Source organism: Polypterus senegalus, chromosome 5 (assembly GCF_016835505.1).
Source record: "Polypterus senegalus isolate Bchr_013 chromosome 5, ASM1683550v1, whole genome shotgun sequence".
In the NCBI taxonomy this organism is placed as follows: Eukaryota; Metazoa; Chordata; class Cladistia; order Polypteriformes; family Polypteridae; genus Polypterus; species Polypterus senegalus.
In genome coordinates, this window is record NC_053158.1 from 116,219,331 (window position 1) to 116,245,467 (window position 26,137).

Below are 26,137 nucleotides of genomic sequence, written 5' to 3' on the forward strand. Positions count from 1 at the left end.
ACACATATAAATTATCTGTTTTCTGTCGTGGTGACCAGTGGTTAAAACTGCTGCTCGAATGATTTAGTAGTGCCCTTTGACCCTTACCAGATCACTATCTTTGTTGAGTTGTTACTGTATGTTCTGCCTGTGTCTGTTTCACTAAGAGACTACATATTCCTTCCACATCCAAACTACCAACTATTACCCCAGGATGAATGACTGTGCATTTGCAGCTTCCAGTTCTCTTTAATCCTGTAATGAGAAAAGAGTCTCAAACAAATGTATGGATAATATGTATAAATATCCATCTTATTTATTATCACGTTAAGTTTCACTATAAAATATTTTTATTTTATTAATGTAACATTTTCCTCCTGAATACAGTTAAAAACCTTTTTTTGTTTCACTTTCATTGAAACTAAAAGGTTGTTCACCAAATGATGTATACCAAAGTCAGAAATATTTGTGTCTGGGATCCCCTAATTGACACTTTGTATACACTAAAAGCCTGAAAATCAAAATTGTAGTGATTCCTGAAAATATGTTTTAATATGTTATAAATCGCTGTGTCCTTTACTGATATTGGTAGGAGATGGCAAGCAGCTCTTCAAACCTATTCAGCAAAGAAGAGGAGTACAGCCTTTGACAATGTTTTAGGAGCATTTGAGAAAAAGTGTAGAGAATTTTTGAGAAAAAGTATACAGTAAATAGGATTTGCATGTACTGTAGGTTGTGGTAGAAATCAATATCTTAATTAAAGAAAGAAACTTATCTTCTATTAGGACAAGTCTGATAAAACACTTTTAAGTTAGTAATCGGGCAGGAGAAAAGTCTGTCCATTTGTGTCCTTTATTACTTTTACAGTAACATCCTGGAGAGGGAGTTTCAATTACAACAGTCTGTTACAATGGATCAGAGTGATTAAAGATACAAAGGGTAGAGATTCATTTTATAAACTATTGAATTCACATACAGCAAGAGTTCCCAAACTTTTTTCGGCTGCAGACCCCTTTACTAAAGCCTTTTAAAACTGTCGACCCCCTAGTCACATGCAATGGTTTTTCATGTCCGCACTTGCTTTGATACGTTCGATAAGACAATGCACAGACATGTTTGTGCAACATGTATTTTCATGCATTCTTATGTGTGACTCTTTTAATGACACATTTTACCTTTTTGTTCGCAAGTTTAGTATGTAATGTGTTTTTATCAAAAAAGTGTTTTTTTAAATTATTTTACTTCTTAATTAGGTACCAATTGAAATCATAGATATTTTGAAGTAACAAACAAATAGCATTAGTAAGGGTGTCTATTTTTGCTGTTGCCAAACCCCAAATTTTTTTATTGAAACTATCGACCACTTTGGGAACTCTTGACATACAGTATCTGGTCTCCTAAGATGCCTGGACATGATTATGACAGTGTTCACATTGTAGAAGTTATTCTTGAAATTACCCACTTCTAGTTTTCATGCTGTTACCTAACTGTAGAGCTGCAGACCGGCCAATGGGCAAAGTAGTGCATTGGTTCACAGCATACAATTAAATTCATTAGTAAGATGGACCTGCTATTACTTCAAAAACAGCAACCTGGTTTGCATGTTTCATGAAAAGTATATGTTTTGCGTTATGCTGGTCAGATGTACAATGTGGTGTTGCATTTATTTGCAGATTTTGCATCTGCCTATGAGGTGAGGCATCTACTTAAGACATGTAAATTTTTAATTTTTGGCATTCTACAGATATTTCACTAACTGGTGTATAGTATAACTTAATTACCTTAACTCATAACTAGGGGACTGACAACTCCAACAAATGAGGGATTTCACATGACACATTTGAATTCTATTTGAGTTTGTAATTTCTTTGCTTTGCATGCCTTTTTTAGTGCCTCCTCAATTTGTAAACAAGTTAAGGAATGCTCAGCTCATCAAGGGAGAAGATGCACAGTTTTTATGCACCATTCAAGGGGCTCCATATCCACAAATCAGGTATGACTGAAGTCAAGCTGAGATCAAGAAGATACAATTGATTAATAATTTTGTTTGCATTACAACCAAGATACCCACTGTAAGTAGTTGCTAAAGTTATGACCTTTAACTGCCTTATTGCTGGTAAATTTGTCATATACACCAAATTGTAAAGTTAATGGTGTGGATTATATTGCCTAACAATTCTAATAGTTTATTAGCATTAACGTCCAACTTCTACATTTTGCTTGTGATGTTTAAAATCATATATCATTCATTCATTGAAGACAGCATATGCTTTGATCAATGAGACATATAGAGGATATTCCAAAATATCCATTAAACCTGGTTTTCATAATGTTGATTGGATTGGTTTATGACTTGAAAAATAGTTTTCAGAACATAGGCAGGTATACTAAATTGTAGAATTATATAACATTTTAAATGTTACAGGCAAAACAACAACAACAAAACAGAAATAACTTGTGCTTAGAATATAATAACTAAAGTTCTGTATAATTAGTTATTTATACATCTTGTCTTGAGTTGCACAATGTGAACATGTAAAATAATAATTAATTTGTTTATTACAGGTGGTACAAGGATGGCACACTCATAACAGATAAAAATAAGTTTTCACAATTTAGTGAAACTCTTAGTGGAGTCGTAGTCTTAGTCATCAAAGACCCTGGAGAGAATGACCTTGGACGATATGAATGTGAGGTGCTCAAGCATAATTCATACTTTTACCTCTGATCCTCATAATAAATTAGTGTGTACACTTGTGCAGTATTTAAAAAAGAGAATTTACACATCTTCTCATTTTTCACAGCTGAAGAACAGATTAGGCACTGTTACTAGTTTTGCTGAGTTATGCTTGCAGCCCCCAGCATTGCTAATCCCAGAAAGACTAGGGGAACAATCTATAACCATAGAAGGTAAGAAATGACTGCGTTTATTACAGAATTCTTAACTGTTATATGTATTTATATATTGTAGTAAAGAATGTATCTGTGGCCATTCTTGAGCTCTTGCTTTAAATTAATCCTGTTTTAGACAAAATATGGTACGTGTAAGAAGACTGACTGACTAACCAAATGATCCCATTCAGTACTATAAGTTTAGCTGCTCTTTTGTTCCAGTATTTCATCCAGTTATGCCCTGTAAGACCAGGTGACTGACAAACCTATTGTAGGCTCCCATTATTCTGTAAGAAGAAGTTTTTTATGCTTCCTGTCTTGAATGATCTCCCGTTTATTTTACCCTATTGTCTTCTAGTGCTGGTGGAAAGGTACTTGTTAAATTCAAATTATTGATGAAAGCTTAGATAATTATTTTGGTTACTTTAAACAAGGAAAACATTGAGATTCCTTAGAGTAGAAGCATGCTCATTAGCCCAGTAGTGTACTTGGCTGGTATTTCATGTAAAATCCATTTTTATATGACAGAGATAAAAGCTATATATTGCACTCCAAAGACAGTTTAATTAATATTTTTAACATCAATACTTAAATTCTTATAATATTTTGTCTCCCCATCTTGTGTTTCCTGGTATTTAAAAGCAATTTCCTCATGTAGCTATTTTAGAGGCAGTGACAACCTATTTAAAAAAGCTCAGATTGCATCTGTTGCCTTAAACTTTTTTCAAAATATGTTATCTTGTCAGCATTAAATATGATATGAGATGGCAAACAGGTGATGGTTCTGGATGTTGCTCCTACATAAAAATATTGATACAAACATAAAGATTTTAAAGCTGTTTCTGTATGTACAGTGCCCTCAGTGGAAAAAAATGGCATGTCAGATTAAAATAAAAAAAAGGTCTACATCGATTTTACATAACAAAATTGTTTTTTTCAAAAATAATTTAATTATACTTAATGAACTAAATTAATATATCCTGAAACAACATGATATTTCTTGCCTTCTGCCGCAAATTCGCCTACATATTAGTGAAACAGGACAGCGAGAAGGGTCCTGCCGGCTTCCTGCTCCTAATGTCATGCTTCCTCTCCACCTCAGTCTGCAGCCTCTGTCTTGGATTAGCGCAGATATATCGCTCCTGCAAGGGAACTATGATTCTTAGCGCGATAAGAGAAGTCACAAAATCAACTGGAATATTCAAGCAAATTCAAGAAAAAAGCCCAATCTAAATCCGTAGTTTCCTCGTTCACTAGCTAAGCAGATGTAAGATGCGCCCTGATGCTGGTGTGTAAGTGAGGATTAGCGTGGATATATCGCTCCTGCAAGCAAACTATGATACTTGGCGTGATGAGAGATGATGTAAAATCAACCGGAATGTTTAAGCAAATTATAGAAAAAATACGTTAAATAGGTCTCTCGTAAAAAGGGATACAGACAGACAGACGTTGGATTTTATATATATATATACAGATGAATGAAACATTTTCATTCTCTATTAAATTAATTATATTATGTTAAATGAGCATGTCAATAAAGCATAATATTTTAACAATTGTTTTATAAACTTTTTAAAAAATGCACTTCACCGAGTTACTTAGTTATAACTTTTTTAGGTTGGCAATTATACTTGTTCTAGTATCATTTTATAGTTCATGGTCAAAGTTATTACTAAGAAATAAACAGGTTTGCTTATACCAAAACTAGTTTTATTTGGTAAAAACAATACAAACCAACAAAAATACAAAAGATTAGTATTAAAAAGCAGTTGTACGAGAACACTGCTTCTTTGGCTGTGCCAGAATGCCATGACCAATGTATAACTAAATATGAACACAAAATGCACCTTGGATAGAGTATCATATTATAAAATACATTTATTTATATTTATGTAACTGTATATATTATAGGATAAATGTTAAATATTATTAGTAAAATATAAAGTGCAAAAATTGCTGCTTGGCACCTTCTTTCACAAAATGATTTTTTTTCTTTATTTTCAAACAAGCAAATTCGGCAACTGCATTGTATTTGGATGTATTATTTGTTTGTCTGTATTAATAGTATTTATCTGTTTGAGCAATGTTATGATAATACTAATGAACAGCAATGCTGAAAGTAGTTGACCGGAAACGAAAGTCTGAACTTTTTTTTTTTCAAGTACGTAAACATACCTGTACTTAGCCAGTAAATTTAGTAATAGTACATTTACTGACTTGTGAGTTAGTGAGTGATAGTGATAGTGATAAACATTAAAAGAGAATATAAGGAAAAACACAAAACAGAGTAACGTAAGTCTGTGTGATTAAGTGTTTTAAAGGAATATCAGAATATTTCTCTTGTTCGTGTCTGTGTGGTTTTTTTTAACTTTTATTTCACTAACCTTTTGCTCTTAACCAGCGACAATAACTCAAACCTACAACCTTTTGATTGTTTGAAAGTCACATGACTTTACTGCTAAGTTATTCTTCCTCTGCTGACAATGAATCCGCTTGGTGCATATTAATTTGCAGAGAGGAATACAATACAATACAGTTTATTTTTGTATAGCCCAAAATCACACAGGAAGTGCCACAATGGGCTTTAACAGGCCCTGCCTCTTGACAGCCCCCCAGCCTTGACTCTCTGAGAAGAAAAAGGAAAAACTCCCAAAAAAACCTTGTAGGGAAAAATGGAAGAAACCTTGGGAAAGATATTTCAAAGAGAGACCCCTTTCCAGGTAGGTTGGGCGTGCAGTGGGTGTCAAAAGAAAGGGGTCAATACAAGAATAAATATAACTATTTTGACTTCTGCCTAAATGACTGAAATTAGTATATTGTACATCCCACAGGATTCAATAAATTAAATACGATCGAGTTATGTTAAAAAGAGGAACATAAACAATATATGTAATATAAAGTAAATACATTTTTGTAAATGTAACAACCTGCTATTTCCTTTTTTCCAGTGCTCTATAATGTTTGGGACAAAAGCACATTTTTCCTTGATTTACAGCATCTGCTCCACAATTTAAAGTTACAAATCTAACAGTTCAGACGTGATTAAAGTATACATTGCACACTTTAAATTAGGGGTACCTGCAAATATTTTGATCACACCATGTAGAACACTTGCAACCCCATTTGAATGTTTGGGACAATTTACATCACACATGTTTGTGATTACTCTGGTGTATTTCATTGCTTCATTCGTACAGTAAGAGTAAAGTGTCTTGCAGATAGTGTTAGACAAGAAACATGAATTCAAGCTTACTAAGCACAGATTTGATAGCCGGTACTAACCTATCTCAAACCTAAATATACAGTTTGTTTTTTCCCCTGAAGATGTTGCTCGTTTCCCTGCTACCAAATACACAATATACACTCCCTTAAATTTGCATCAACTGCACAGCACTCTGGGTTGTCCAGTCCTTTTTTCTCATTACTTGTTATTGCTTTTCCTATGATTTAGTATTTTTGGTTATTACACATTTTATTTCTGTTCACTATTTGAACTTATTTGTTCAATTTATTATTATTTTTTTTATTATTACTTGTATTTATTTCTGTGCCTCTATTTTGGTATTTTTTAATGATAGCTACCACAGTGCTCTATTGCAATCACTTAAGTCCTGCAAATCATGCCACATAATTTCTTAAATAGTGTAGTACTTAGGATGTTAGTCCTGATGTCCAAGATTCTGGATTCACTGAACAAATCTTTTGAAGTTAGTACTTTGTGTGGTTGCAGCTATCAGGAGTATTTAGGCCCATCCACTTTCTGCATACTTTTTTTCTATTGTATATTTAATTTTAAATGGATAAATTTGCCATTTTGGACCATCAATCTACAATTAATAACCCATAATGAAAAGTGAAGACATGATTGCAGGAAGGTTTCGATAACTGAAATTCCTCTTTTATCTATACTAATAAAAGGCAAAGCCCTCACTCACTCACTCACTCACTCACTCACTCACTCACTCACTGACTCATCACTAATTCTCCAACTTCTCGTGTGGGTGGAAGGCTGAAATTTGGCAGGTTGATTCCTTACAGCTTCCTTACAAAAGTTGGACAGGTTTTATATCGAAATTCTACGCGTAATGGTCATAACTGGAAGCAGTTTTTCTCCATTTACTGTAATGGAGATGAGCTTCAACGCCGTGGGGGCGGAGTTTCATGTGACATCATCACGCCTCCCACGTAATCACGCAGTACATAGAAAACCAGGAAGACCTCAAAAAAGCGCTCAAGAAAACATGCATTATATAATTGAGAAGGCAGCGAAACAATAAGAAGCGAGTTCTGCTACTTCGGAAACAAAGCACGATGTAAACCTACACTTTAAATTAAGTTCATAGACAGGCTGCCGCTGGCGTTTGTAATTTAGTGCCTGCCCATATAAGGCCATCCGTCAGCGGCAATCCAATAGCAAACTGCCACGGGTAAATATTCACGGGTGAAGGACTGTGCTTATGGAGAGGAAGATGAGATGGTCAGGGTGGTGTTTGACACAAACTCAGCGAAACTGCCAGAGAAAGTTTTAAGTGCCAGGACTAAGGTAACATTAAATAAAGCTATGGACATAGCACGAGATGGCACCAGCACAGCTGGGAAACTTCGATGCAAGTACACCGAGTGGCTCACGTGAACTGATGCAGTGCACAGATAAAAAGCAACAGTTCCAAAGAGTGCTGAACAAAAACCGAATTACACAATTGAAAAGGCAGCAAAAAATATGAAGCGTCTGATAAGCATATTCATAAATGCAGCTACTGTGGAAACAAAGCACACGGTGGAAAAAGTGAATGTCCCGCTAAAGGAAGACAGCGTAAAAAAAAACCCGTGCATGCAGTTTGTCACATCACAGATAAAAAGGAAGACGAGCTGTTTATTGATGCAGTAAGGAACTAATCGATGAATGAAACCTCTTATCTTTACAACGATTGACAAACACGGAATGTAACTTGAACACATCGTACAAATACGAGCCTGATTGAAAGAAATAATGATAATCAAATCCTTGATGACAGCAACATTCAATAACACTCACAAAACAATTACTGTATATTGACAGTCATGTTACGTTATTTTTAAAATGTTCCCTTTTTTTTTCATAACTTCTACTTCTCCACTACGATACACGGGTATATATATATAAATGTATATATATACCCAGATCTACAATACATACTTTAGCTTAGACAAGTGGTGGCGCAATTGTAGAGTCTTTGCCTCTAACGCCGACATTCGAGGTTCGATTCCCGAGAGGGGATGTACGTACTATGTACGCCCGCTACCCGATTCATTTTACCTTCCCATCTCCTTGGTTTGGAACGTATGAAAAAATATTAGGTTAACGCAGAATCATGTTACGTTATTTTTAAAATTTTCCCTTTCTTAGCACAAGCACAGTTGAGAAGCTTCCAAGCAAACGGGAACTTTTGTCAATGCATGATTTCCTGGTACATCCATTACACTGATGCACACATCACAGCTACAAAAATGTTAGAGTCGGAATAAAGCGCGTTCCTACGACTGATCATTTCGACTACCCGAAGAAGCCTTGATAAAAGCATGGTTTTGTGCACACTGAAAAGCAAGCAAAATTAGATGCTTAACAGAAAGCGGACTTTGTGGCTCTTACTGGGGATCATTGGACTTCCATGACCGTTAGTAATTCTAAATACATCTAATTACAAAATGTTCAATGATCACACTGTTTTAGCCTAATGTACAAAATAATTTTGGCTAATGTTACTCAGAGTTTAAAGAGTAAGCTGGTCAAATTACCTTTTATGTTTCTGACTTATTTTTTTAAGAAGAAAAACTGCACTTTATGGTGAAATTTTGGTTATTATTATTTAAAGACAATACTATTCTGAAAATGTACTTAAAGTACTTAAACTACCACTTTATTTTTAAGTCTGCCCAATTTTAACCAGGGATGATATTTTTGTTTCTGTTTTGAATTCAAATGCAGTTTAAAACTTTTTTTTTCAGAAATTAAAACAGCTTCAGTTTACAATATTCATGTCCATGTCTATTATTTGATTCTGTAGCCCACTAAAACCGTTTTAAATAAAAAAAAACATTTGCGATTTGGGGCAAATTTACGTGTGCGATTACATACGATTAATCAAGATTAATTCTTACACAGCCTCTAATTAATTGGATTAATTTTTTTAATCGAGTCCCACCCCTAATATATATATGTAGATATATATATGTAGATTTGTATATATATATGTGTATATACAGTATATATGTAGATATGTATATGTTGTATATACAGTATGTATATATATGTGTGTGTATATATACAGTATGTGTATGTATATGTATATATATGTTTATATATGTGTCTGTGTGAGTGTGTGTATATATATATATATATATATATATATATATATATATATATATATATATATATGCCAGCAACACTCATGACAATTACAAAACAATTACATTGTCAATCATGTTACGTTATTATTAAAATGTTTCCTTTTCTTTTTACTTCTCCGCTGCCAATCGCAGCTATTTTGCTATATATATATATATATATATATATATATATATATAAATAGATAGATATGACAACAACACTAATATCAATGACAAAACAATTACATTAACAATCATCTTACGTTATTTTTAAAATGTTTGCTTTTCTTTTTCATAACTTCTTTAACACACTACTTCTCCATGGCCTGGTATTCTACTAGTACTATATAAAAGAAAAGGCAACTTTCCTTTCTTTACACCTTTTTTCCTTTTATCCCAAACCAAAGCCTTTCTCTCTTAACACTGCAGAGGACACAAAACTAATTTTCTTTAAATGCCGGTAAGGCACATTACCACAGGCACAAATTTGAGCGTTCACATAGAAAATGTAATTTCTATACCACAGCCGTCGTGTAGCGCCTTTCAAAAGGGATCAACTACCGAGAGATGATCCATATACATTTTAGCTGCTGTTAGTTACTTACCTGTTGTGTTACACAGTCTTTAAAATGTAGTTTACCTGAAACCACTCCAGTAGTGCTCAATGTACCTGTACTTCTTAAAACGTTAATGTTTTACTGTTTAATAACTTATAGACTATATTTTATTATTTTTCCCTTGCACTCAGTGACCAAAGCTATACACCTAGATAGGTATGTAGCTATATATATATATATATATATATATATATATATATATATGTGTATATGTAGATAGATATGTAGATATGAAGATATGTATGTGTATATATATGTATGTATGTGTGTGTGTGTGTGTGTGTGTGTGTATATATATGACAGCAGCAATCCAAGCTGTGAGAAAACACTAAAAAGGAGGCATGTCAGACGTTGTGGTACATTTTCTGATGCAGCTAGACGAAAAAAACTTTGTGACGCTGCCGCCAAATACACAAAACAATTACTTTGACAATCATGTTACATTATTTTTAAAATGTTTCCTTTTCTTTTCATAACTTCTTTAACACATGACATCGCTGAAGCCTGGTATTTTATATATATATATATATATATATATATATATCACAGCGACACTCATAACAGTGACAAAACAATTACATTGACAATCATGTTACGTTATTTTCAAAATGTTTCCTTTTCTTTCTCTTTCCTTCTTTAACACACTACTTCTCGCTGCCAAGCGGGTATATATATATATATATATATATATATATATATATATATATATATATATATAGATAGATAGAGATATATATATAGATAGATAGATAGAGATATATATATAGATAGATAGATAGAGATATATATATAGATAGATAGATAGAGATATATATATAGATAGATAGATAGATAGAGATATATATATATATAGATAGAGATAGAGATAGATATATATATATATATATATATATAGATAGAGATAGATAGATATGAGAACAACACTCATATCAATGACAAAACAATTACATTAACAATCAAGTTACGTTGTTTTTCAAATTTTTCCTTTTCTTTTATGTACCTTCTTTAACACACTACTTCTCCGCTGCGAAGCGCGGGTATTCTGCTAGTATAATATATATCATTTTTACATAACATATAACATTTGACCCTTTTCCCGTGACACTCCAGATTGTGGTCAGGTGCATCCTGTTTGCTTTAATTTTCCTTGAGATATGTCTAGAATATGATTGGGGTCCACCTGGGACAAAATGAATTGATTGGACATAGTTTAGTGTATACCCACAATTCACAGTGAATGTCAGTACAAAATTTAAGCCTTGAAGTATATGGATCTTTCTGTAGACCTCAGTGATAAAATTGTGATGAGGGGAAGTATAAGGATCTTTCTGTAGACCTCAGTGATAAAATTGTGATGAGGCATAAATCAGGGAAAAGGTATAAATCAATTTCTAAAACTTTGAGTGTTTCCAGGAGCTCAGTGATCTCAGTATGTGGAATTGAGGGAATGATGAATATAATCAGATCCAGAGAGGTCCTTGAAAAAAATCTGCTCTGGAGTGTACACAATGTTAGACTAGAGTAACGGTTCACCTTTCAGCATGACAATGATCTGATGCATACAGCCAAGACAACACTGGAGTGTTTTCATAAGAAGTGTCTGTCTGTCCCTAAGTGGCCCAGTCAAAGCTCAGACTTAAAACCTAGAGAACATGTGTGGAGAGACCTGAAGATGGCAGTTTATAGATGCTTCCCATCCATTCTAATTGAACTTGAGAGAATCTGCTAGGAAAAATAAGGTAAACCTGCCCAAAGCCAGCTGTGCAAAGCTTGTAGAGACTTACCCCAGAAGTCTTAAAGCAGTAATTGCTGCCAAAGTTCTACTAAAAAGTACCAAATTAAGGTTTTGAGTACTTAAGTGAGTAAGATATTTCAGTTTTTGATTTTTAATAAGCCAAATTTATCCATTTAAAATTATAACTAAATGAAGTGTGTAGAAAGTGGTGGGTCTGAATAGTTTTTGAATCTATTATACCTAAAGGATAAAAATGAATATAGTTTACCTCCACACCTAGCATTTTGCCATATGTAGTCTCTTTCTCTTTTTGAATTTATATACTGTATTTCCTTATGATTTTGGTTAGGTGTTTCTTTGGTAATTATTTCATTTGAGTGACTTATGTATGTTTTTCATTAAGACATGTTGCATCAAGTTAGTTTAGACTTCTTTGGATAGTTATCAATTCTAGTTCTTATCTTGTCCTGGTATAATTACTTTCCTTATATGTTCAAGGATGACACTTTAGTGTTTTGTTTAGGCTAACTTGGAAATGTATCTCTTTTTAATTTTGTAAATTCTTGATTCCTTTCATTAATATGTTGTTTAATTTTTCTTTTTCTAGTCTTAGTCCTTACTGAATATTATTTTTAAATCTTTTTCTAATTTAATTAATTTCATTTTCTGTTCTTATTTCTTTCTCATCTTGAATCCTCCACCTTGTTCATTTTATTTATTTCACCTGGTTTTTAATTATTAAGCATTAATGAATGTAATTTTTTTATCTAAGTAATTCTGATTTTTCATATCATAACACCCTTTTGATTTAAAGTTATTTTCATCAAAGACAGCTATTTAGCTTCCAGGTGTCAAATGATGTGATGTGTATCTTAAATACCGCATTCATTTTTCTGTTTATAATGACCAATACATTTATCGGGGACTAATGCAACAAGCCAATTAAATTTCCCAAAAACAACATTAAATTAATTTTGTAATTGATAAAATTATTTGGTTTTAACTCTTAACTCTTCAACTCTTAATGGAAGTTAATAACACATGCAATTGTTAACTTTTCTGTTAACATCTGCATTCCTCAAAATAATAAGAAAGAAAGAAAGAAAGAAAGAAAGAAAGAAAGAACTCCATTTGTCTCCAGGGGGGAAATATGACTTTTTACAAAAGCTCTTTAAATAAAAAAAAATCAAGATTAGTAAATTAAGAAAAAAAGAATTACAAAGCTTCTGTATCAGAGTTCTGGTTTTCATAGTAAACACGAGACACCCCTAGATTTTACTTACTTACTTAACAGAATCTGCATTGTGTCTTGGGCACAGTTTTACCTTGTATCAAAGTGAATATATATCTGCTTTTATCACTGAAAACCTGGGCCAGCTTTACAGGATAGATTTACTTTTTTGCAGTATCCAGCTAAAAGGGTGTATAGGTGTTTTATTATTGTATTATTTGTGTTTGTGGTTCTGTTGTCTTCTGTTTAGTCTCAGATATGTGTTTATATTATATAAATAATTCAGAGACTCTGTGGTTTCTGCAACTTTGTGGTTGCTTTGAGGTGTGTGGGTTCCAATTACAAAATGTGTTGATTTAAAAAATATACCTTACATGTTTTTAACTGATATTAAAATGTAATATTTGGCAATCTTTCTTCACATTGTTCATCTTAAAACAGCACCATTTAGGATTTAATCAAGTTTGGGTTCATTCTTGTTGTGCAATCTAAGATAAATTGCTCCAAATGTTTTTACAAAAGGTTAATGGCTCTGTAGGTTGATCACCACGTACTCTGTTAAAAGCATTACATTTATTTTTGGCATGAAGTGGGTGTATGTTTTATCAGCTTTTGCAGGTTCAGATACATTCTCACCCTCTTTTGACACATTTCTAGTCTTTATTAATATTAACTCAGAATAGAAAGTAGCAGATAGAAATAAAGGAATCTAGCGGCAGCTTTATCAATTGCTGATAGACTGATGTCATACCTCACCAGGTTTGAACTCATGTTTTTGGCATGCAGATGTGGCATTTCATTACATTTTTTTTCCAACTAATTCTGCTACCTATCAACTTGCTTTATTGTTCCTTTGTTATTTCATTTTGCAAAGTCCATCATTTTTCATACCACTACCATACTTACAAAAGTTTGCACAATTAAAATAAATGCAACCATTTTCTGAATAGTGCAGTAATTTGGCTGTTCAGCTGTGTATTAATATATTGCTGAGGCCCTTTGCTAATCTCTTTAATAAGCAATACGTTTTGATTGTAAATGTTTTCAAATCCATCGCAAAGTATGAAACAATAAATTAAAGTAAAAACTGTAATGAAAGAAATTCTGAAATTATAGAAGCATGTATCAACAAGAATTGAATTTCATTTGCTTAGTTCAGATTCAATAACACTTTAAAACTAGAGGACTTTATAAAGTCGTGCAATGTTATGCTGCTCTTAAAAATTCAAACAAAAATGAATATTTAAAAATTCATAGCTGCAATTTAAAAAAATAATGTAAAGTTAATTCTATATCAAATACATTTAATTTAAAAATTAATTAAATAATATATTAAATAATAACTGAAGTGGTTCAGCTCCAGAATGGTTACATTTAACATTTAATATATGTAAGGGGTGTATGTGTATATGCGTATATATATATATATATATAATATTGTGGGGAACAGCTTGGACACAGACAAGTAGACATCATTATATACACCACAACACGTTTATTTACAGTATTTACAAGACAATGACACACACAACCCAGTGCCGGAGCACCAATCACCCCCAAGTCTAGGCCTCAAAATGCCTCTTCTCTCTTCTGGTCCACCTCCACTCCTCTCCTCCAAGCTCCATCCTCTTCCACCCGACTCCAGCCATCAAATGGAGGAGGGGCGGCCCCTTTTATACACACCCAGATGTGCTCCAGGTGCCTCCCGATTAGCTTCCGCTGGCACTCCCCAGTGTGGCGGAAGTACCAGCTGCGCACCTGGAAGCACTCCGGGTGTCTCTGGTCTTCTTCCCCCCAGCACTTCCGGGTGTGGCGTAAGTGCTGAGGGCCAGGGCTCCATAGGCATTGGGGTGCCCCCTGGCATTGACCATGGGCCCCTATAGAGTTGAGCTTCTAAGCTCTGTTCCCATGGTCCCCAAAGCCATCAGGGTGGTTGCCCCATTGTGGTCTGGCATAAGCCCTCCTCCAGTCCTCCTATATATATATATATATATATATATATATATATATATATATATATATAGATATATATATATATATATAGATATATATATATATATATATATATATATATATATATATATAGATATATAGATAGATATCAATTTCATTGTTCACAATATGATTATATAATGAAAGCTTCACTGGAATGGGCTACACAATTGTACTGTGTAACAAAAAAATGAAATTCTTTTTCTGTGAATTTGTTTTTATAAATTCAGTTAAATTGTAGAAATTATCATGGTTCAGATTAAAATTTGATCCACTTTTGGTTGTTAATACAAAATGTTAAAGATTCTTACATAACACATTTCTTGAAAATAGGCTCATAATGCTTACAACAGATATTCAAAATTAGCAGAAATACGAAATTTCAGAGTAAGTCACTGAAGGTAGCAGTGGTATCAACTGACAAAGCAGAAAACTAAGAAGATAACAGGAACTGAGAAAGTGATAGTAACAGTTGGACATGATGATTGTCATAATTTTTGTCAAATACTTAAATAAATGTTAGTCTCCAAATTAAAGCCCATTATTCTTCTTTCATCCATGTAAGCATTTTACAGTTTAAATAAAACTTCAGTATGAAGTTTGAATTTTGTTTACATGGCTGTGTTTATAACAAAACTTAAAAAACAGCAAGATCACTTCGCATCCATCAGTGTTGCTTTTCAAAAAGTATTATTTAATGTACTGAGGATGTTTTGATGTATTATTTACTTTGGAAAAAATATTCATGATTAATTAGTATAGAATTTTTTTTTATTATAAGCAAATAAGAGACCACAAATCCAAGAATAGTAATGTTGTGAATGACAAACATTCACGATTTTGTGTCGTTCAGTTGTATAATGTGATTTATGGTATATTGCATTTAATTAAGCTTATTATTGTAATTAGAACTTTAGACATTGCGGCTTACAAAATAAAAATGTAAATTTATAAATGTTATAATACTATATAGCAAAAGTGATATTTGTTTCACAGATTAATACTATATAATAATACTCAGTTTCCTGTTATATAAATAAGATTCATTTATGCACATCACATACAGTATCTTTCAAAGTTTTAGAAGGAAAAAGAGCTTAAAAATATTTTTTCAGTTTCACTATTTTTCATTCTTTTATTTTAATCATCAAGAGTTTCAGTTCATTTTTTTCATTTCAGCTTTGCATTTCTCTAACTTCATGCCTTTCATCCTGTTTTCCTTGTAGTTACTGAACAAGAGACAAAAGTGCCAAAGAAAACCATCATCATGTAAGTGTTTTTTATTTTCAGAGCTGCCACAGAAGTCTGCATGTGTGTGTTGTCATTGCATGACTTCCTAACACCTTTTGTGACCACCTAAGTGCCATTATCCTACTGTCCTAGTTCAACTGCAGTTTTTTTTTCAGTCACGGCTTAATTAATTTGTCTTGCAGTAGTGTCATTTGGAGCTATTTCAATTGCACTTGAGCCATATAGAAACATTTATTAGGTACAAATCTTTGAGATTATATTGTAAACCAGATAAGTAAAATTCTATCCGAAGGATGCTGTATTCAACAAAAACATTTAACATAACAATAAACCCTAATATTAAAATAGCGCTCTTGCATTTATTTTCATAGATAACTATGATGTGGCTGGCTTGGTCTTTATTGGTTCTAGGAAATAAGAAATGCATGTTCCTTTTTCATAAGGAAGGGATAGAAGGTTTTTTGGATGTTGTGTGTGTGTGCATTTTAAATTTTGTCAAAGATTTTTTTTGTGACAATACTCAGCTTCCTAATACATACACACATACATACTCTGGATTTGGTTATCCAATAACACCAGTCTGGTTTCATTCTCCGCCTTCTTTAGTGACATACTGGAATATTATTAAAGTATTACAACAACTTAACTAAAATGTACAGTATAACATAATATCTTAAATTTATACTTTGTGGTAGCACTAAAAAAGATGACTAAATGTTGTGCCCTACAGCACTTTTTGACATGATTTTAATGCCCCTTTTTAGATCCCTTTGACATTTCATTTTTCACCCCAGATCTATTTTACTATGTTTTAGAACTTGTGACATTTAGGATGTTTTATGAATTGTAAACAAGCAAATTACTGTAAATAGAAAGTAAAATACACTAAAGTATACCATGGGACAAAATTGATACAGAGGCAGGGCCATCTTAACAGCATCATAGGCCCCCAAGCAAAGTAGTGCACTGGGGCACCTGTTTTGATACAAAATAGAAACATACATAGGCATCAGAAACATTGTGGGCCCCTATGATCCTGGAGCCCTCGGCCAGTGCCCATACTTTAAGACGGCCTTGTACAGAGGTCATAGCAATATTCAAAATGTGTAGCAGCTGTGTAAAAAAATAAGGGATTTGCAAACTTTTTTGCATTGAGTCAGGCAACTTACTAAAAGCTCCCATATTTTTGTGTTGAAAAGATAATATTTAGGATATCTTATGGGTTATGAACAAACCAGTTACCCAAAGTCAGTATTGAGTCAAAACTGACCAGAAAGATGTGGCAAGGTTTAATGTCTTAGAAGCTGTACAAATTATTTGTACTGGATAGGGCAATATAATTAAAGTATATTATAGTATCAAAATAATTATCAGTTGAAGTTCACATTTACAGTACTATCATACATATAGTATACAGTGAAATTGCTACTTACAAGTCCGACCAATACACAATAGCACATCTCTCTAGTGCTGACGCCTTACCTTGATATCTCTGGATACTTACTTTCTGAAAAGTAATGTTACTGTATGGTAATATTGTATATTATACTCATGGACTCATTTTTTTTCATACTCATTTTTTCTACAAATGGTTGACAAAAGTGATCATAAATAATTTAAAATGATTGATCATAATTTTTGCTTTGTAAAGTAACTTGTAGCTAATTTCTAATGTCATTTCTGTTATATGGATTTGTTTTAAAATCTTCTTACAGTTTTAGATCTTCTTGTAGACTTAACACAAAAGACCTCTGAGATAAAGTCCTTTATAACCCCTTAAAAGTGCAGTTTTCCATGGTAGAAAATGTTGTTAATTACTTAAAATAGGTATTAGTTTAGACAAACATAGACATACAGTATAACCTCTGTAATTTGTGTTTTTTTTTTGTTTTTTTTTTTTTGTATACACATTTCTTATTACACAGTACAAAATACATACTGTTTACATTTTAAGGTATTTGGCATTTTCTGTGATCATTTCATATTTTATTTTTTCTTTAATAGAAAAATGCAGTACCATAAGAACTTAAAAAAGTGAGGGATGATACCATTGTTTACAATAATATCAGCATTTATCTGTCTAAGATGCCCAAATATCATTAACATGATATTTTGTCCTGCACTTACCAGAAAAAAAGACCATCTGAAAAGCTTTTACTTACACTTTGATTTTTCCTTATTGCAGCAGTCTACATTGCTTATGTAAATTTCATATCAAACTTATTTTGTATTTTAATCTTCTGAGGTTGGGTGGAGAGTTTAGCTGTGGGTCCAGATAAGAACAGGGCCTCAGTCTTTCTCTGTCAGAACTGTCAATGAGGGTAGAGTGGTTGGCCACCCTTTCGAATGATTATTAGTGCAATTAACACTAGAATCCCTGAAGCCTACAAAAAACTTGTAATCCCAGGCCACCTTAAATTCCCTCACATCTCCTCATCAGCGTCTTTTGTTTTGCAAATGTGTTAATCACCACTGTCAGCATGTAGCCTTCTTTCCCATCTCCTCACCGACGCAGCTTTAGTCATACACAAAGTTCTCCTAGCTCAGGTCTATTTATCTGGGTGTGAGGTGCATTGAATTGTATAGGGTAGATAATATATATTACTTGGAACACATACATTTCATGTATGTTCCATGGCTACAGTGATCTGTGTAAATATAGGATGACAGGAAATGTGAAGTAAGAAATGTTGAACACATAGCTAAAACAAGATTTTTTTTATGTTCTTCTAATAATTTGCCAAATTCTGATGTGAAGTGTATAATGTGTGAAGACTGAAGTCCAAATATCAAATAAACACTTACACAAATGACACAGTTATAACAAAACAAGTGTGCTTTTTTCAAGAATTTAACCAAAATAAAATAAATTAGGATAGGGTACAACACACACAAATCCGCATATATGTCTGCTTGGCTGGTGTAGAGGTAAGAACTGCTGTCTCCAGGTCGAGAGGTGGCGGGTTCAATCCCAGGGCTTTCATGCATTAACACTAGAATTCCCGGCCCACCTTAAATCCCTTCGCACCTCTCCATTCAGCGTCTTTTGTTTTGTAAATGTGTTGATAAGCACAAACAGCAAGCAGCCTGCTATTCCATTCCCCCACTGCTGCAGAAACGGCAAAAAGCTCTTTCAGCTCAAGCCTTGATTATCTGGGAGTGAGGTACCTGGAGCTGTATAGAGTAAATAATATATTGTTATTTGGAACATATGCATTTCAAGATCTATGTAAATATAGGATGACAGGAAATGCAAGAAATGTTAAACACATACCTAAAAGACAAACTTTTTTCATGTTTTAGTACTAATGACAAAATTTTGACATGAAGTGTATAATGTGTGAAGAGTGAAGTCCCAATATCAAATAAGCACTTAGACAAAAGGTAAAAGTATAACAAAACAAGTGCGCTTTTATTCAAGACTATAACCAAAGAAAAAGTAATCTGGTTAGTGTACTTCATTGTCATTACTGGTTTGGTGGTACGGCGGTAAGAACTGCTGATTCATAATCAAGAGGTTGTGGGTTCAAGCCTTGTCGCTTCCCAAAATAAACGTTTTACGTCGTGAGTTGCTCTTATTGTTACAATTATACAATAAAAACATATATTTGATTTGAGTCTGTAACAGCCGGTGTAAATGTATGGTACTGTTAAAGGTTAGCATTACTTTTTTTTTTTTAAATTCAGTTTTATTCTCTCAGTCATGTTCACACTCCCCCTGATCTGACACTGGTGTTTACAAATAAAGACATGATATAACGGAAATGAACTCAGATGAGAATGAGGGTTCTACACCGGAGAAAGAAAGAGAACAAAAGCCCTCCCCGCAAGAAACATTCACTCACAACAAAGAACAGCGCAGCTGCACCAGGCGTAAAGGTGAAAAATTCATCGTTTGGTTGCAGCAACAGGTCGGGCGTCATTCTGCCAGTCAGTCTGCCCCACACCTGTCCTATAATGAAGCAGCATGTTAACTTTTAGAAGTACCATAAATTTACACTGGCTATTACAGACTCAAATTAATCAAATGTATGTTTTTATTCTATAATAGTAGTAATAAATACCCGCTGACTACTCAAAACAGTTAATGTATGAATGCCTGCCACCTCTCAACAGCAATTCTTTCCTCTACATCAGCCAAGCAGCCATATATGTGGGTGTGTGTGTCATACCCTATCACAATTTCTTTTACTTTGGTTAAATACTTGAAAAAAGCACATTTGCTTTGTTATATCTGTGTCATTTGTGAAAGTGTTTATTTGATATTTGGACTTCAGTCTTCACACATTATACACTTCACATCAGCATATTTGCCAATTATAGGTACAACATGAAAAATGCTTCTGTTTTAGCTATGTGTTCAACATTTCTTGCCTCGCATGCTTTTTCTGTCATCCTACATTTACACAGATCGTTGTAGACACAGAACACACATGGAATGTATGTATCCCAAATAATTATATATTATTTACCCTATACAAATCAAGGCACCTTACATCCAGATAAACAGACTTGAGCTGGGAGAACTTTGTGTACGACTAAAGCTGCTTTGGTGGCGGGATGGGAGAGAAGGCTGCCTGCTGCCGGTGGTGATCAACACATTTGAAAACAAAAGACGCTGAGTAGGAGGTGTGAGGGAATTTAAGGTGGCCCGGGATTATGAGTTTTTTTGTAGGCTTCAGGGACTCTAGTATTAATGAATGCTATGTTATTCAGTAATCCCTTGCAAATAGGGCAGAAATCATTTTTACAATGGTAATGATGTTTATTATCAATTGTTTAATGAGTAATAACAGTGTTCATGGGCACTATTATAAAAATGTTTAAAGATTGTGATGTGCTATATGTCACTTAGCACATTGATCAATTTCAAATGTGCAAATACCAAAGAATTTAATGACAGAGCTGTCCATTTTACCATAAGCGTGCATAGATTTGCTGCATATTCCAAATTGGTTAGGTTTAGGTTTGAGTTAGATACAATATTTACAAAACATTGTGCTGTAAACCAAAGAACCCAAACAGCTTTTTTCTTTTATATTTCTTTTTTGGTTTTATCTTTCCTTAGAACAATGATTAACAGTGTTACCTCTGTCAAGTTATATGACTAGACGCTGTTAATAACATTGACTTGGTGGTGGAGACTGAACATCTAACTTTGCAATTTAAGCTGCCTGTCAAAAAAATAAAATCTGCAGCTTTTTATTACATTAGTATATTTCGTTCTTTAGAACACTAAATTCTCTAACTGCATTTTTCTTTATATAATGGAGATTAATATTACTCACTTAATCACTGATAGCCAGTAGGCTCACAAGGTACTTATTGGCCCATTCCTATGTACCTGAGTGGCTGATTACATCCAGCCGCTAAACTAATAGCAAAAAGATAAGAAAGTTACCCAAGTAGGAAATCTCGCTTTGGCAAAAGATAATCAGTACAAAATATAGAGCTTTAAAATTTGTATGAAATAATTGTAGTTTGATAGGCTCTAGTCTGCCATGGTCCTAAACTGGATTAATTAGGTCTGAGATCACAGTGTGTTATGTTACTGTATACATACTTTTCTGAAAAACCCTCATAAATAAAGTTAAATGACTCATCTACACCTGTCTACAAACTGCACAGATAGTCTTACTGTCAAAGGGTATCATATTTTTCTGGCTTAATAATAATATCATTACATCACTATTTTCAGGACATATGCTTTTCATATAAAAAAAATGTAAAACACACACTATGCCATTAAACACTAAATATTTTGGTTAACCCAAACCTCACTTGGAAGAATCTGTTTTACCTCTCAGTTTTCGTACATACCTTATAGAAATATATATTGATATGATCATAGTGCTTGACAATATCACCCATGCATCTCACCCTTCATGCACATAAAAAGATTTATATTATTTAGTTGATGCTAGTGAAGTTGTAATAAACTTAACATAATTTAACACTTGCCTGGCCTGGTGTGGAAACTGCATGATATTGTGCAGTGTGTGAACCTTTAATATACTATTAAACTCCGACTTTGTTCACCATCAGAGAAGAGACAATAACTACTGTGGTGAAGACACCAAAAGTGAAAAGACGCCTATCTCCTGGCATATCTCCTTCAAGAAAGTCATACTCTGAAGCTTCAACACCAGAACCAGTCTTGGGAATTAGGCACAAGAAACCTGCAGTAAGATCTCAAAGTGAGGCAGCTAAAGCAACAGTTATACCTGCTGTTTTTGTAACTGAAGCACAGGAGGAGTTTGGAGCAGCTGCCAGACAAACAACTGTAGAGATCAAGCCAGGAGAACATAAACCAAAATGGATTGAAGTTGAAGAAATTATAGAATATAAGGTGAGGTCTCCAAAACTTCAAAAAAAGAGGGGAGTTTCCCCAGGAAAACCAGAAAAGGAACAGTATGACACTGAAAAGTTTACTTTACCTGGACCAAGACCTAAAAGACATCCTAAAGATGATCCAAATACCAACAACTCAAATAATAAACTGGTTCAACAATCAGTTGCAAATGAGCAACTCCCAGACTCTCTTACCTGGGACAGTGACCAAGACATACTTTCACCAGAAAATAAATACCCAACTCCGGTTCACATCTCAGGTTTAGATGACCAAGTTGAAAAACAGGCCTGCAGTACTTTGGAGAGCAGCGCTGAACATACAACAAAGGCAACAGCCTGTATCAGACTAAATGAAGGGGCACCTCTTATGGCAGCTCAGGTTGGTCAAACACTTGTGTTTAGTTTTGAAACCCCTCAAATTAGTCCAGATGATCATTGTCTAGGAAATTTCACAGGATCCTTTCTAGAAGAGACAAATCAAGCAGAAGAAACAATTCATCAAGAGGACTGTTCTTCTGTGGAAGGCGTTATAGTTGAAGAACCAGAAGTCAAATGGGATGACCTCATACAAAGAGACACTAAAATTTTAACTCGAAATGGGAAAGCAATAACACTAGAGGATCTTGAAGATTATATCCCAAAAGAAGGTGAAACATATGGTTGCCTAAATATCAGTCAACCATATTCAGGGGATTGTGACAAACCATGTGAGATTTCAGTTGTTCAAAGAGAAATTAATGAAACAACTATAGGGAAACCTGTTCTCCTTAATGTTGGTAGACCTGCTGTCACAAAATCCAAAAAAGGTTTCTTCAGCCATTTTAAAGGTAATCTAGCTGGCAACCTTTTTACTCGCACATCCAGCCACAAAGTTAGTAGAGAACCTAGACATTCAGTACTTGTGACTGGAACACACCTGGAAACTATCAAACATTCAGCATCCCCAATGCTGGAGATAAAGCAATCCTACTGCACCGAAGTCCAATGCTCTTTGGAGAATGGACAACAAACTTACAAAACTGAAGTATCTGCACAAACTTTCAGTTATGGGGCAGTGGGAGAGCCAGTCACTCTTCATATCAGAAAGAAAGATACCATTGAACATTAGAAACAATGAATACAAAAAAAATCATTATACTAGCTATAGCAAAAGTATACAAGAAAAAAAGACATATATGTCTTAAACAGGAAAATTTTACAGTATGTATACTATATGTAACAAAAATACTGGTATTTCCTAAGTAAAGGATCATTCCATATCTATTGCAATATTTCAATATATATATGAATGTACTCTTTACCTTTAATCTATCTAGTTGAAAATTGTACATTTTATGTACAGTGTGTTTTATAGTATCCGATACAGATAATAATACAGTCCTTGACTAAGCTGAAGTTGACCAGTTCCATCTTAAAACATTATATAGAGTTATGACCTTGGTCAAAAACTGTATAGTTACTGACAATGAATATTTGTAACAAATACAAGTGAAACAAAATATGCAAAATTACCGTCATATGTTTCTAAGTTTTGGCTGTAAAATAACTTACTGTATTTAAGGTGGCTTCACAAAATGTCACTAAATATATATATCTTTTTTGAGCAAATAAAAATGATTCAGTTCTACTCTTACTAGGTCAGTGAGTGATACTTTAAGTATTAAACAAAGAAACCCACTTTTATCAAACATAAAACATTATATCCATGGGAGTACATTTACAGTATTTTGTCTTTTTGATAATTTAATAAAGACCCCGTGTTTAATATTATTATACCTCTAATTTTTTTCTTACAGATTGAGTGACAAATATTTGATAGTCTATATTTGTTCAGTGTACTCTAAATGCAGATGAAATCAAGAGAGGGAAAATCTAGCAGAGAGAACATCCTGTTCTTATCTGTAAAAAATACTTTTTCCTGCTACAAAAATTAAAGCAACAATATATTTTTCTTCACTGTGATATTTCACAGACAAAGTATTAGTATTTAATGACCTGATGGAATCATTTAGAAGCTCAAATGAGTTTCAATGGCTGTTCCCATTGTTTGATTTAACATTTTTAAGACATTTAAACACTGGTTGGAAGTGTTTACTAATATGCATGGATAATGAATCATTGGCAGATTGTTCATTTTCAGATGCTATTTAATTACACAGTTGTGATGAATGTAAAAATTGTGAGTGTGGTCAGGTAGTTTTTAAAGTGTTGTTTTTTATATATGAGATGAAAACTAAAATCGTAGAAAATTTGAATTGCACACATTTTAATGCATAGAGCAGCTAGTCAGTAATTTAGTTAATACAGTACGTTGGCATCTTAATTCTTGTTTAATTCAATTAAACTGATATTTGCTTTATAGTAATAAGATTATTTGATCATAAGTCACTTTAATGATGCAGGCAAAGACAGACAAAAACATCAATGTACATGTTTTTATACTTTTTCACTCTTAAAAGCGCACATTATGAAAACCACTTTATGGAAATTATTTAACTTGCAGAAAATCACATTGTTCAATATGTAGTAAACACAATTTTATATATAAAATAACACACATTTTATCTTTCCCTTATTATAAACTAGAATTCCTTTTATGTAGAACATTGTCTGAAATAATGGAAAATATTAAAGGATCTGCCTTTTAGTGTCATGAGGAGGTGAAGACAGTTTATGCTAGTTGTGGAATTTTTATTCGATATAAAAATATGTATACTAGGTGGGGAAAGAGTAAAACATTAAAATTTGTGATCAGAGATTGACATTTATTTTCCTGTGTAAGAAAATAGAGTACATTTTGCATGATTAATAAAAGTTTGTGACTTGAATCCCTTTAAACTGTATATCACATGTATAACATAAAAGTAGAATATATTGTTTGTTTTGATTTCATATGATTTATTAAATATGATGTGTTATGTTATAGGAAATAAATATTTTGCATCATTATAATGGTCTTTGTGTCTCTTTATTGCCTTACTGTTAATAATATGCTAATGCTAATAAGTGCATGTGAAGTCAGTCAGTCATTGTCCAACCCGCTATATCCTAACTACAGGGTCACGGGGGTCTGCTGGAGTCAATCCCAGCCAAAACAGGGAGCAAGGCAGGAAACAAACCGCAGGCAGGGCGTAACGCAGGACACACACACACACACACACACACACTATGGGCAATTTAGGATCGCCAATGCACCTAACCAGCATGTCTTTGGACTGTGGGAGGAAACCGGAGTACCCAGAGGAAACCCACGCAGACACGGGGAGAACATGCAAACTCCATGCAGGGAGGACCTTGGAAGCAAACCCAGGTCTCCTTACTGTGAGGCAGTAGTACTACCACCGTGCCGCCCTGCATTGAAGCACAGCTTGAAATATTTAAATACAGAATTTCAAAATATTATGTTCTGAAGGAAAAATTTTAACTCTTTTTTTTTAAAAGGTGCTAAAATACAATATGTAATGGGAAATTATATTTTTCGTTTCTGGTGCAAAATTAGAATAAAATATTATAAAAACATGCCTGAAATCTTATATCTGCTGTCTAAAGAACATCTTCAGATCATTCTAGGTCAAGTCCAAATTGTACAAGAGTAATTAAACAAAAATAAGTAATATAAATTCTATTAGTACAAGGGAGTTATGCTGCATCTTCCAGGAATACATCTGTCAGAGAGAAAAGTGTGCCTTTGTAATTCCGTCTTACAGCCCTGTTGGACTATTC

General features: G+C 33.5%; 1 protein-coding gene across 8 annotated transcripts in view; it reads left to right on the forward strand.

The window, feature by feature from the left end:
- The window catches only part of obscnb (obscurin, cytoskeletal calmodulin and titin-interacting RhoGEF b), a 571,330-nt gene extending 546,998 nt beyond the window's left edge, over positions 1 to 24,332 (forward strand). For all 8 annotated transcript variants that reach the window (XM_039753252.1, XM_039753258.1, XM_039753256.1 and 5 more), the window contains 5 exons: positions 1,870 to 1,972; positions 2,545 to 2,674; positions 2,784 to 2,889; positions 16,039 to 16,081; positions 22,109 to 24,332. In XM_039753252.1, the coding sequence (XP_039609186.1) occupies positions 1,870 to 1,972; positions 2,545 to 2,674; positions 2,784 to 2,889; positions 16,039 to 16,081; positions 22,109 to 23,522 (1,796 nt within the window). In that variant the 3' untranslated portion in view covers positions 23,523 to 24,332. The remainder of the gene's footprint in view (positions 1 to 1,869; positions 1,973 to 2,544; positions 2,675 to 2,783; positions 2,890 to 16,038; positions 16,082 to 22,108) is intronic.
- The last annotated feature ends 1,805 nt before the right edge of the window (positions 24,333 to 26,137 follow it).